Below are 14,766 nucleotides of genomic sequence, written 5' to 3' on the forward strand. Positions count from 1 at the left end.
CTCTTTCTCTCTCTAACATTTTTTAACTTCCTTCACCCATTTCTCCTACCCCCCCCCCCAACACCTGCCTCTGGCCACCATGAGTCTGTTCTCTGTATCTAGGAGCTTGATTTGAGGTGGAGTTTGTTTATTTTACAGAGAAATAAAATCATTATCCTGATTGGTGCCTTTGAAGGACTTGTGGTCAGATGCAGATTCTTCCATGGGGAGATGAGTTTCAGGGCCCCCTCTGTTTTAACTTTGTAGTGTCTCCCATTGGCTACATATGCTACCTGTGCAGAATGTTTAGTCCTTCTATCCCAGAGGAGATACTAGAGAGAAATGGGATCTGATTCCTCCATGTGATGGAGAAAAGCTTTATCCCAGAGTGACGTATTTTTTAATGTTTCTGATAAATTCTTACTGTTTGACAGGTAATTTTTTCCAGTTTTTTAAAAAATATAATCCCCATCGTCTGGTCACATGCACTTGTATTCTGAGATGAAGTCAGTGGACAGGCCCTCGGCTTTGACCATAATTGCTGGTCAACTCTCTGGGCTTCAGTTTCTCTAAAATTGAGGCTTTTTTTTGAGGCTTTTATCTAAGGTAATACCTACAAATTTCCAAGATTTTTGTGAATAAAGTGGCCAGGCTGTATCATTCAGGTTTGTTTGTAAATGGTAGGGATGCAGATAAAAGGAGCTTAAACAAAAGGGTCAATTTATTGACTACTGAGAAGTTTAGAAGTGTCCGGCACCAGGCACATCTGGATCTAAGTGTTCAAACAATGCCATCAAGATGAAGTCTTGCTCCCTTCTCTTGCTCTGTACTCATCCTCGGCCAGATTCTCTGAGTTGGCCCCAGTCGGATCCAGAATGACACCTCCCAGTTTACAGCTTAACCAGCCTGAGTAAAAAAAGAGCTTTTCTTTCATAATAATTCCAACAAAAGTCCAGGAACTGAGTCATACTGGCTTGGCTTGGGTCACATGCCCCTAAATCTGTCATTGAGTTCAAGGGCATGAAATAAACTGACTGGCCGGACCTGGTTGCCTCCCACCTCTGTATCTGGAGGGGAGAAGGGTTGTTACTCAGTTTTTTCCCAAATCATAAAGACCAAGAGTGGGGAAAAATAGATTCAAAGAAAGGGAGAATGGTTGCAAGACAGGCAAAAACAACAGATGTCCTCTACCCATTTAATATTATGACATTTTTTTATAGCCAAGAAGGAAAAAAAAAAAAGAAAGAAAGATTACCAGAAGGATGAGGTCCTCTCAGGAGAGACTGAAATAAATCTGTGTTTGAGTCACTCATCCATTTGCCAAATTAAATTGTAGGCTTTTGGTTAATGATAGGACAGACCAAGTCAGAGACTTTTGGTTGGTCTTAGGTAGCTCAGAACTCCAAGAGAGTTTCCGTTAGTTCTGTGGATGCTCTGGAATTCTGTCTCGTTCTCCAAGCTATTTTTGAGTTGACTTGGCATCCAAGGTTGGGTATATCATTTCCCTTTAAGTTCATGTATTTAGATGCCACATGATCCCAAATACTTTATTCCCTTTGTAGTCCCCATAACTTGGTGAATTTCTTGTTAGACTGCTTAAGGAAGATTTCAAAGAATGCTCAACTTGTCTTCTGTCACTGAATGTTGAAATGCCAATTTTGCAGTATCATCAACAGAATTGCAGCGTAGTGGAGAGCCTACCTTACCAGACACCAGATCCAAAACAAAAGGTCGCATGAAACAAAACATAGTCTCAAGATTAAGCTTTTTGAGGCAGTGACATTATGACCATTTTATTTATTTTTCAATGTTTATTTATTTTTGAGAGAGAGAGAGCGAGTGAGCATGCAAGTCGGGGAGGCGCAGCAACAGGAGGACAGAGGATCTCAAGTGGGCCTTTCTCTGGCAGCAGCCAGCCTGAGATGGGGCTCAGACTCAGAAACCACGAGATCATAACCTAAGACAAAGTCAGACGCTTAACCGACTGAGCTACCCAGGTGCCCCGGCAGTGACATTATGATTGTGTGTCAGGATATTTGAGAGACCTAGGGATTGGAAGCATTTATGTCATAAAATTCCAGCAGAGTATCCTGGATCCTGGATATTCTTTGCTTGTGCATCTCGGTAACTACTCATAGGACATTTTGGTGAGTCAAGCTGGTGGCATCGTTTTCAGCACAATAACCCAGAGAATGTATTTAGCCATGGTTCATAAGAATGAATGCACAAAGACAGAATTTCTTCTCCTGTTCCAAAAAAATAAATTAACTCCTTGCTTTCGGCACAAAGAGTTGAGGAAATCAGTCATCATTTGATCAGTTTAAATGTTTTCTTTTAAGGCTAAGCCATTAGACCTAAATCACACATGCCAAAAGCAACATGGGTACATCCCCATTCATGTAACCCCTCTTTGTTATTATTGGGAATTAAAGTAATATCATTTCCCAAAATTTTACAGTGCCTGTTCCAGTTTTCCCATGGCTTTGAGATTTTTATGTTGTTGCTTAACAGTAAAATCAATTTATATTCTATTGTTGAGGGTTGATAAAGTGCATGAACATCCATGAGAAATAGAGATGACAGAAAAGCACTTTTCTAGAATTGATTCCTGTAGAGTTCCTGGAAGCTTTTATGAAAATGGATAAATATCCATGCCATAAGGGTTTAGAAAATTTTTGTTTTATAGGTGACTCACAAAAGCTTGCAAGAGGCTCCAAAGTTGTGGGTAAGGGTTAGAAAGAAACAGCTCATGTGGGGTCTTGAACCTGGGAACCACAGACTGAACTGGGACACCAACAAAACAGAGTGCAGGGTTTATGAACATTTCCTTACTATCAAATTCCTATCACAGCAAGATGTAATCTGACAAACACCTGGGAAAAATTTTAAGTCATTTTTAAAATTTTATTTTGAGAGAGACAGAAAAAGAGAGAGAGAGAGAGAGAGAGAGAGAGAGAGAGAGAGAGAGAGAGAGAGAACCAGCGGGGGAGAAGCAGAGACGAGGGGGCTTACAGAGGATCTGAAGTGGTCTCTGTGCTGACAACAGAGAGCCTGATGCAGGGCTCAAACTCATGAACTGTAGATCATGACCTGAGCCAAAGTCAGATGCTTATCCAACTGAGCCAACCAGGTGCCCCAACAATTTTTTATTTCATCATTTTTTCACATAGATAAGAAAATTTTTGAAGTAGACCTTAAGTCACTCTGAACAAATATATTACTAAAGATTATATGAAGTTCACTTTTGAAACTCCTTTATATTATCAATCATAAAAATAAAAAAATAAATTTCATGTTCCATTTAATAAGTGGCTTTAATTTACTTACAGTTTTAAAAATCTTATTTGTATTTTTCAAAGAAGGATTTTGTCCATGGACAAGTTTTAAATGATATATATCATGTCTGTTCTAATAAATGTATGTTATAACACATGTATGTTTTGTTCCATTATATATTAAATTACAGATTGAAATTTAATAGATGTTATTCTTTCAAAATAGAAAAATTAACATTTTTATATTTTATGCTGTTCTGTTTTTGTTTTCTATATTTTATTTATATTTAATAAACTTCAATTAACAGTTTGAAGGAGTTCTTTTTTAACCAGCAAATAATATGTGTAATGTGTTTAATCAATGCAGTTTTTTAACACTGGATTTTTAAATTCCTAGAAATAAAGTTATATAAGGCATTAAGTAGATGGATACAACTTATGGGTAAAACTAAGATCAATCTAGATCTTTTTAAATAATTGTTCTTTTCATGGTAGCATCAATTCTTCCTTTTAACCAATTAACTATGTAGTATAAAATAATAAATGCTCTATGCCAATGAAGAAAACCCATTTGAGACTCTTCAGTAATTAAAGCCACCAAGGTAGGCAGCTTTGTCCAATGGAGTGATAAAGCCCCGACTCGTAAGGGGTCCTCATCTGATCTCTGCAAGCTATCATGTTTGCTCATTTCATATGCACTCAGCCTCTCTGAAACTTTTATTTAGAAAAACCATTTAACTTACATTATTTTATGATATATTAATGGAAATTAAAGCAGTGTCCTCTGAGACTGTGATTTAGAGTTCTGAATTTAATTTCAGTTCTGCTACTTAGCCATATGGACTTGATTAAGTTACTAACTTTTCTGGCCTTCGGTTTCTTGTCTTTAGATTGGAGCAATTATAACTATTATAAGGATCAAATGAGCCGATACATGTAAAATCTTTAGGATAGTGCCTGGCACATGGTCAGTGCTCATTAAATGCTGGCTAATATTATCTTTCTGGTTATTGTATCACTAAATACAAAGCACAGAACCTGGCACATAGTAAGCCCTCAGAAAATGATGAGTATAATAAATCCAACTACCCTAGACTCCAGACCCAAGGGCCAGCACTAATTTCTCCAGAAAGGGAGAAAGCAATCTTGCTGTGAGTATGGGAATAAAGAAAGTAGCCAACAGTTAATCAGGTCTGCTAGGTTCTTTGTGCTTCTGCCATGGTGGAGACAAGAAAGAGAAGGTTCTTTGTGGAGATGGCTGTATACTGCTGTCTTCTTCGTAGAACAAAAAGAACTTTGGAACTAGGGCCTTGAGCCACCGAAGCACCATGGTTTACTTACTCAGTTGTGATTTTGAAAGAATAGAAAATGATTTTCAGAGTAGAGGCAGCTTTCTCCAAGCTTCCTAGGAGTCTTTATTGCAGTTGAAAGAAATCATGAGTGTTGGTTAAAAATTAAGGCTGAGAGGTAGGAAATCGGACATTCTGAGGACTTCCTGGCTGTCTCAGTGACGCTCTAAGCTCTTGCCTGCATTTGTAGCAGTTCTGAAAATAATCTGGACCTGTGGATGAAGTTCCGGAAACCCTGGAGGAGCACCTCTTCATCCACAGGCATAAGGATTGCCTAGCATCCTATAATTTCTAACTCCATACCTATATTTTTAGGCCACTGCCAAGAAGGGCATCTTTTTGCATGGTAGTAAGTTGTATGGGGCCAAAAGGATGTATCTTTTTGTCAATTTGTAACTGCTTGACTATATTCTGGAGAATCATGTTTGTAAAAGAATATTCTAATTTCTAAAAAATATACTCACCTCCACACCAAGAGATCCAAGAGATCAATTATGATGTGCACACACAATTATATGCATTAATAATTTTCCATTAAAGGGTTGATCTCTGGAGTCTTTTATTCTCATTTTTTTTAACATAGAAAATGTGATTTTCAATTACAAAAAAAATCAGTGGATGTATTAACTCTTTAGGAAAAGATACAGCACCTAAACAAGTGTAATTCGTTCTGAAGTTATCTGATTAGGCCATGCATAGTAAGTGTTTCAGAAGCAAGTTATCTACTGGTAGCTGTTTTTAAAAATTTCATGCATGTACATTTTGTTCTACTTTTATTTTAGATACAAAAAAGCAAGAATCCACTGTGGGCGGAGGGACAACCAGGCATTGCTTCTACGGACTTCAGCCTGATTCAGAATATAAAATCAGTGTTTACACAAAACTTCAGGAGATTGAGGGACCCAGTGTCAGCATAATGGAAAAAACACGTAAGTTAAGTGTGTCCTCTCCTGATCCCTGTCTCTGTGAACAAACAGTATTTTAGGCATCCTGTTTTGATTCAAAAACCTTATTCCATTTAGAAAAATGTTAGCTATTGCTGCCCAGGAATATCTGTAATACAAGTTTTTGGTCCTCTTCTCCAGTCCCATAATTCACCGCATGTGGCCCACTGATGTCATCTGTATGGGTTTTTTCCATCCTCCATATGCTTCACAAGGGACTATAAGGCCATATGATAGCAAAGTGCCTGAAACAATGACCTATATTGTGATCTATATCCATAAGAAACTTTTGTGGTATGTGGAGTGTGAAATGAAGTTTAAGGACCGGGTCCTGACATTCAAACAATGGCATATTACCACAGCTATGAGGTGGGAATGGAGCCAAGATGTTCCAAATGGCTGACCCTCGAGTTATTGCCTACTTAAGAGGCTCTTGCACTTTTTCCAAGTTGGCTGCAGATCTGATGTACTGAAGGGAAAGGCAAAGTATAAAATTAAAACAAAGCACTTTTTACATGTTCTAAAGACCAAGGAGAGTGTCAACTTCTTAGAATGGCTTTTAATAAAGGATTCCTGACGTAAAGGCCACAAACATGAGAATGGTTTTAATTGTAGTGAATTCTGGGAAAACGTTTGTGGGCTAACTCAGTATCTTGAACTTAGGCTCGAAGTCTCTGATGATTTAGATCTGAATAGGTGGAAGGCGATGGGTTTTCTTGGTAGCCCCTCTATCATGTATCTGACATTTGGAAAGTTCTATTGTCTATGTGGTCTGGCATAAGCAGGAAGAAATCATCAACAATGAGTGACCTTCAAATGAAACCGTAATAAATGGAATCATCCATTTTTTTTTTAAATAAAAGACTTCATTTCATAACTCTAAAATAGAGTTTGCATGTGCACTATATATGCATTTTATATTGCGTATGTAGTTTTGAGGTGTAACCTATATATCATAAAGGTCACCCATTTTAAGTGTACAATTCAGTGATTTTTAGTACATCCCAAGAATTGTATAGTCAATACTACAATCCAGTTTTAGAACATTTCTATCCACCCAAAGAAATCTTTCATACCCATTCACAGACAATCCTCTGTGTTTAACCTCAGGCAACTTGCTTTCTTTTCTTACACATTTGCGTTTTCTGGACATTTTATTTAAATGGAAATAAGGAATATGTGGTCTTTTGCATCTGACATCTTTCACTTAGCGTGTGTTTTTGAGGTTTATTCATGTTGTAGGATGTATCAGTAGTATGTTTCTCTTCATTGCTGATTAGAGTTCTGTTTTTTGGATAGAGAGGATCATATAATTTTAAAGTTATTAGGGTCCTGGTAGTGCACAAGATTTAGAGTCAAACAGGCTTGGTTGGGACTCTTTCTCACATTTACAGCCTTGGGCATTTGTACATCACTGAGCTTCTCTTTGCTCGGCAGTAAAATTTAATACCTACTATCTCATGTCATATGGTGGTGAAGATCCAAGAGAACCTGTTGAGGAAATTTTCTACCTGTATCTTATTGAACATGTATTTGTTATCACCATGACTTTCTTCTTAGAAGTCACAAACTGATACTCATGGGTTAGATATCACCATCAGATATGTTTTCTCTGAGCCATACTTCCCTGCCCCCCGCCTCCCCCCCCCAAGCTTTAAAGTATTTGTTGAAGGTTCAAGAGATTTGACAACACAGGACAGGCATATATCCTCATGGTGCTAATCTGCTGAGACCAACTGCTGTCTCTTTTTACACACTAAATGTGCTCTCAAGTTTGCCACTCAATGTTTAGGCTAGTTCTTTGCTCATATTCATTACTTGCATGACCTCTAAAAATTTTTGAGTTTGCGATCCCTGGTCTATTTCAACTCCCCCTAACCCTAACTCCACAACTGTTAACTACCAACCCAGGGTTAATTTGGATAGCTCTGTGTGATGTAAATGTTTTCCTTATATTGGGGATGTCTATCTTCTTGTAGCTTCTACCCACTGGTTCTAGTTCAACCTTTGGAAGCAATGCAGATCAAGACTGCTCTGTCTTCTATGTGACAACCGCTCACGTATTGAAGTCAAGGGCCATCTGTATGCCACATAGAGAATATAAATATGTGTTAATAGTTCGTTGTGGTTCTTCCCACCCAAAGGATTCTTTGGCCAGATGTTCTGACCCAAACATACTGATCTGTCTGCCATTGCTTCTCATTGATTTGGTTCTTAGGATTTAGAACTTAGGATATGCCTCAATTTTCCACATTAAAGAAGATGGACAATTATAAAGATGACCCATTACTTCCACAGATTTTAAGATAAATAAATCTGGCTATGGAAGCATTTTACGGTGTTTTCAAGAGAGCTTTACAATCCTAGTTTTGGTATTAAGATATCTCAATTTGTATTTTATTTTTGAAATGTTTTAGCTTCAAAAATTGTCTCTAAAAGATAAAAATGATGTGTGTGTATATATATATACACATATATATATGTATATATATGTATATATGTATATACATATGTAGGTATATACATATGTATACATATGTATATACATATATATATGTATATATACATATATATATGTGTATATATATATATATCCATAATAATGCAACAAAGGTATAAAGCACTTTGTTGACCTCCCTCTTTCCCCATTTTTCTTCCCAGTTTGGTCTCCTTCAAGAAATTCTACCTGATAGATTCTATCCAATCTACATCTATATAGACATATACAGATAAATTGATATATATATATATATATATATATATATCAGATTTTTTTATGTTTCACAAATGGGATCATACCATGGTATTATATGTCTTGCTTCATTTCACATACTAATTAATCTCAGTTTCCATGTCAGTAATATGCAGTTATCTCATTTTTTAATGTTGATTTTACTTAAATAATTTCATTTGATTGTCTCTTAGAATTGGAAAAGACCTTAAAATTAAAATTCATCTCTTCCAACCTTCCTGCCAGTGAAGGAATTCTGTTTACAACCATCCTGAAAAATAATCAGTCTGCCTGAACTCCAATCTTTCCCGCTGTTTGGTGCTTACTATCTCCAGAGTGAATGGCTATGCTTAGTTGAGAGATTTCCCTCAAATTAAACTAAGATAATAAAAAGACATTTCTCAGTTTTCCTTAAACTTTTAGTGTCAGATGAGAATAAGAAAAGAATATAGTAACATTTGGGATGTTTACCTAATGATGCCATAATTTTCTTGCCCTTTGCCACATGAACGGCTATGATAGGCACCGCTCTCACTGAACTTTCCTCTGTTCCTTTCGCTAACCACACTTTGCATATTACATGAACTTCTCATCCCTCCTCATCCAGGTTAAACTGATGTGGATACACAGTAGTCTCCCAATGTCCTGCCATTTGGTCCTCAGAACTGAAAGTTTTCCAGATTCAGTCTGAGCAGAACAGAGAGCAAATTAGATTCCACTGGGGACCATATCTGGGGGATGCAGGGTGAGAAAGGAGAGAGGGCTATTGAGCAAGGATTGATGGTCAGTCCTTAGTTAGGCAGAATGGAAATGACGTTTATTATATGTGTGAAAGCAGCCAGAGACTAATCTGAAATAGGTTGGCAAGATTCTTGCCTTAAATCAGCATTAGAACCACTTTGTAGTTGACAGTTTGATTGCATTGACTCCTGCTGGGTAAACTGAATTGTGGCAAAATGGTATTTCAAGCTTTCAGTCTGAGTTTTAGGGGATGCAGGGAGCCAGTTTTCACAGGCTGAGGCTGATTTATAGTAGACGCTAAATTCTCCAAGAAGACAATAGTCAAAATCATTGACTTTCCTGAAGAACTATGACTCCATGACCTCCCTCTCTTCGCCACAGATGTGATGGCTAATTGATGTTCTCTTGCCCTCTCCTTTACAGAATCACTTCCTACTCAACCACCTACTTTTCCTCCGACCATTCCACCAGCAAAAGAAGGTAAAAGAATAACATGATAATGCTGTGATTTTAGGTTTAGGGTTTCTGTTGGGTTTGTTTATTAAACAAACATTAAAAAGTAGAAAAGAGTACAAAGAAGAAAATTAAAAACACAATTTCATATCCCAGAGGTAATTCCTTCGTGCATTTTGGTGTATTTGTGCTCTCTGATTAAGTAAAATTTTCATTTTGAGTATATTTTCAAATAGATTTTGCTCTCATTTCAAAGTTGGAATCTAATCTTGATTTAATTTTTCCTTGGAAACAGAGGACGGGGTTTTCTTTAATAAGCTTATAATTAGCATATCTTGTGATCCTTTTTAGCTTTAAATTCAAACCATAAATTTATAAAATTTTATTAATCTCAGAATTTAAGAGAACAACCACACCAGATCCTGGAGTATTACCTCACCTGGAGATGGTTTATTCTATATTATAAATAGCTTTAAGGGAATAAAGTTGCACTTAATAAAATAAAAACCCAGTATGTTTTTTTTTCCCTAAAGAAAGGAGAAAGGCACATTATCTCATAGAATATTTGTGTGCAGCTGGCCTAAGATTAAAAGATTCAGATTATTGAAGATTAAATTGTTTGTTTCATCATAAAACAGAGTTAGCCACAATGATCCATACTAATAAGGGGAAGAGAGGCATAGATAATCTGAAACAACACAGGATACCAACAAAGGACTACTAAAAAATGCTTTCAGTAGAGTAGGTTTTTCTTGGTGTGTTTTTTGCTTGTTATGTTGAAATCAGTAATACCCACTGATAATAGTTTCCCTGGGCTAGCGTTAGGGTACATTTCTTGACATGTACCTATGGGTGGCAGGAAAGTATAGAGAGAATTGTAGAGCAAGGCTGAAATCTTGCTTATGGCCTCAGCCCAAATGCATACCACGTTGCAGATTAATCTGCTTCCATTGTGTCCCACGGTTTTCTTCTGAATTTGAATCTCTCTGAAGTTACTGACTCAATAAGCAGAGGACAGGGTGCTCAGAGTAATAGTTTGGGCTTTCTTTTAATAAGTGAGCACTATAGAGCATTTGTTGATACTTCTGTCTCTAAATTGCTTTAGTCCCTCATTTTTCTATTCTTTCATTTTCTGTTTTTGGGGACTGAGATTGGTGGATTTTTTTTTTCCTCTTCTGATTCCACCTGTTTGATAAAAGCTTCTCAGTCATGAATAGGAAGTTGACCATAGGAAAGAAATGATTGTCAGGAAGTGTAATGATTAAAAGCTTAGAATATTATTTATACCTTTTCTATGGGAATGGGCTCTAGTTACCAGAAGGAAAAGATCATCTACTTTGTTTATTTGACAACTACTATGTTTTCTCCTTATCTCTGATTCAAAATTCATTCTTGGTCTTTAGTATGTAGAGCTGCCAAGGCAGACCTGGTGTTTATGGTGGATGGATCCTGGAGTATTGGAGATGAAAATTTCAATAAGATCATTAACTTTCTGTATAGCACTGTTGGAGCCCTGAACAAGATCGGTGCAGATGGAACTCAAGTAAGGCTAATAGAACAATCTTTTTTTTTTAATAAATTTTTTATTAAGCTTATTTATTTATTTTGAGAGAGAGAGAGAGAAAGAGCAAGTGAGCATGAGTGGGGGAGGGGCAGAGAGAGAAGGAGAGAGAGAGAATTCCAAGCAGGCTCCGCACTGTCAGTGAAGAGCCCAACGTGGGGCTTGAACTCACAAACTGTGAGATCATGACCTGACCCAAAATCAAGAGCCAGATACTCAACCAACTGAGCCACCGAGGCACCCCCATAGAACAATCTTTAACTCATTGTATGTATTAAAAAAAAGTATCCCAAGCTATTGTTAGGGCTAGTTGATATGGGTAATATAATGATCGGATTTGCCCTTGAATGAGAGAATAGACAAGTCTGAGTTTGGAAGCAGCTTACTCATGCCTGACAGAGCTTGGGAAGATGCTAGTCCTTAAAAGCTATTGAATTCAGCAAACTAAGACAGGTTGGAATGTTAACATCAGTAGATGTTTATGTACACAACAAAGTAGCTCCTCTAAGGATATACCCAATATTTTCCCTGCCCTCTTAAATTACATTAAAATCTTGAAAGAGAGGGTTATGGCCACAAATTACTGTAGATCAAGTAACACATAAAGCAAATCAAATTTATTCATTCAATCAAATAAATATTTATTGAGGATTTATTCTGGTCAGGTATACTGTCACAATGGTCATGACAACATCCCCAGTTTCAGAGTGCTCATCTTCTTAAAGGCAGGAAGAGGATGAGGATGAGAGGCAGATGTAAAACAGGAAACAAATAAATTCATAAAGTAGGGATGCAAGCGGGGTGCCTGGGTGGCTCAGTCAGTTGAGCGTCCGACTTCAGCTCAGGTCATGATCTCACAGTCCGAGAGTTCGAGCCCCACGTCGGGCTCTGTGCTGACAGCTCAGAGCCTGGAGCCTGCTTCGGATTCTGTGTCTCCCTCTCTCTCTGCCCCTCCCCCACTCACACTCTGACTCTCCTTCAAAAATAAATAAACATGAAAAAAAATTTAAAAAGTAGGGATACAAGCTATGAAAACAGTTATATGATTTAAGTTCACTGAAGATTCTCTTAAACTGTGTGGTCAGCAAAGACCTCTTTGAAAGGTGGCCTCCAAACTGAGATGAGGATGATGTGAGGAGGAGCCCGAAAGTAGAATTTCCAGAAAGGGAAGGTAGGAAGTACAAAGGGCCCAAGATGAAAATAAGTTTTGGGGCTTCAGATGCTAAAACTTGTGGCTAGAACATAGTGGGTAGGCATGTAGGGGGTAGGAAACAAGGTGGAAGAAAAAGAGAAAGCCAGATCATCTTAATTCTTGTGAAACATTGAAGGAATTGATGTCATCACAAATGCGGTGGGAAGCCACTGGAAAGCTTTCAACGTTTATTTATTTTTGGGACAGAGAGAGACAGAGCATGAACGGGGGAGGGGCAGAGAGAGAGGGAGACACAGAATCGGAAACAGGCTCCAGGCTCTGAGCCATCGGCCCAGAGCCCGACGCGGGGCTCGAACTCACGGACCGCAAGATCGTGACCTGGCTGAAGTCGGACGCTTAACCGACTGCGCCACCCAGGCACCCCTGCCACTGGAAAGCTTTAAGGAGAGATCCGATGTGCTTTTTTGTTGTTGTTTTTTTAATGTTTGTTTACTTTCGAGAGATAGGGAAGAGCACGAGCAGGGGAGGGGCAGAGAGAGACACACAGAATCCACAGCAGGCTCCAGGCTCTGAGCTGTCAGCACAGGGCCCGACACAGGGCTCGAACTCACTGACCGTGAGATCATGACCTGAGCCGAAGCCAGATGCTCAACTGACTGAGCCACCCAGGCGCCCCCCGGTGTGGTTTTTCAAAAAAGGTCATTTTTGGCTTTTGTGGAGGGAATAGTCACACGGGTAAGAGTAAGAGTGGAAGCGGCAAGACCGTTTGGGATGCTGCTCTCATGGTCCGGCACGGAGATGAGGGAGGCCTGGGGGTGGGTGGTAGCAAGGAGATGCATGGATGGGAACAGATTTGGAATAGATTCTGAAGGAATGGCTGAGGAACGTGGGATGTAAGGGGAACATAAGAGAGAAATAGATAAAGTGCTGAGGCATTTCGGGGAAGAAGAAACTTCTTGGGAAAGGCAGAGACAGGGTCAGTTCTCTAGAGATGGTAGCCTCCTCGGCTGTGGACCTTGATAAGCTGGTGGCCACTGAAGTCTCACACGATCAAAGAAAGCACTTTGAAGATGCTGTATTTACTCCCTCCATCATCATTCTGAAAAACAAACAAAACCCCAATAAATTAAAAATGGCTCCAGAGTTCCACTGGAATAAAAGCAAACTGTAAGAAATGAAGCCAGGGAGGTTTTTATTGCAGTGTTTAAGAACACAGATTTTGAAGTAGGATTTATCTGGCTTTGACTGTGGGTTCTGCCAGTGGCCGCTTTTGGGATTTGGGGTAAGGTAAGGGGCTTTGAGTGCCTCCATCTCCTCGTGTGTAAAACAGTGGAAGAGTAGTAATTACTTTACAGGTTTGCTTCATGAGGAAAGCCTTGTAAATAATCCACCTCCAATTATCTGACATTTGTCCAATTACAGGGGTGCTTTTTTCCCATCTGTCAAATGACATAGCAAAAGGCCTATATACTATAGAGAGAGTTTTGTGAGCCCAAGGGAGATTTTAAAAGATTAACTGCTTCCACAGGGCGCCTGGTTGGCTCAGTCAGTTAAGCATCTGACTTTGGCTCAGGTAATGCTCTCACGGCTCTGGAGTTCAAACCCCATGTCAGGATCTGTGCTGACAGCTCAGAGCCTGGAGCCTGCATCAGATTCTGTATCTCCCTCTCTCTCTGCCCCTCCCCTGCTGACAGTCTGTCTCCCTCTGAAAAATAAATAAACATTTAAAAATTTAAAAATAAAATAAATTGCTTCCATGGAATATTACTTGGTGATCAAAAAAGAATGAAATCTTGCCATTTGCAACAACATGGATTGAACTAGATTAGAGTGTATTATACTAAGTGAAATAAGTCAGTCAGAGAAAGACAAATATAAGATTTCATGCATGTGTGGAATTTAAGAAACAAAACATATGAACATAGGGGAAGGGAAGGAAAAATAAGATAAAGACAGAGAGGGAAACAAACCATAAAAGACTCTTAAATACAGAGAACAAACTGAGGGTTGATGGAGGGGAGGTGGGTGGGGGGATGAGCTAATGGGTGATGGGCATTAAGAAGGGCACTTCTTGGGATGAGCACTGGGTGTTACATGTAAGTGATGAATCACTAAATTCTATTCCTGAAATCATTATTACACTATATGTTAACTAACTTGGATTTAAATTAAAAAAAATAATAAAATAAAACAAAATAGACTGTTTCCTGGGGCGTCTGGGTGGCTCAGTTGTAAAGTGTCTGATTATTGATTTCAGCTCAGGTCATGATCTCACAGTTCGTGGGCTTGAACCCTGTGTAGGGCTCAGCGCTGACAGTGTGGAGCCTGCTTGGGATTCTCTCTCTCCTTCTCTATGCCCTTCCCCCACTCTTTCTCTCGTTCTCTCTCTCAAAATAAATAAATAAACTTAAAAAAACTGCTTCTTGAAAAATACTTAGAGAACAAACCTGCTCTTTAATGTGTTGTCAGATTTGGTATGTAACCTGTGTAAAATTTTAAGCCAAGGAAATTGTGTTTGGGAAAAAGGAAATTAAAATTATAGGTGAATCATGCCATTGTGTGTGCTCTTTGGCCCAGGGA

The 14,766-nt window shown here is 38.6% G+C and overlaps 1 protein-coding gene across 5 annotated transcripts in view; it reads left to right on the forward strand.

The window, feature by feature from the left end:
• The window catches only part of COL14A1 (collagen type XIV alpha 1 chain), a 222,287-nt gene that overhangs the window by 114,459 nt on the left and 93,062 nt on the right, over nucleotides 1-14,766 (forward strand). For all 5 annotated transcript variants that reach the window (XM_043601666.1, XM_043601670.1, XM_043601671.1 and 2 more), the window contains exons 24-26: nucleotides 5,386-5,532; nucleotides 9,443-9,499; nucleotides 10,876-11,015. In XM_043601666.1, coding sequence (XP_043457601.1) covers nucleotides 5,386-5,532; nucleotides 9,443-9,499; nucleotides 10,876-11,015 — 344 coding nt within the window. The remainder of the gene's footprint in view (nucleotides 1-5,385; nucleotides 5,533-9,442; nucleotides 9,500-10,875; nucleotides 11,016-14,766) is intronic.

This window comes from Prionailurus bengalensis, chromosome F2 (genome assembly GCF_016509475.1).
Source record: "Prionailurus bengalensis isolate Pbe53 chromosome F2, Fcat_Pben_1.1_paternal_pri, whole genome shotgun sequence".
Lineage (NCBI taxonomy): Eukaryota > Metazoa > Chordata > Mammalia > Carnivora > Felidae > Prionailurus > Prionailurus bengalensis.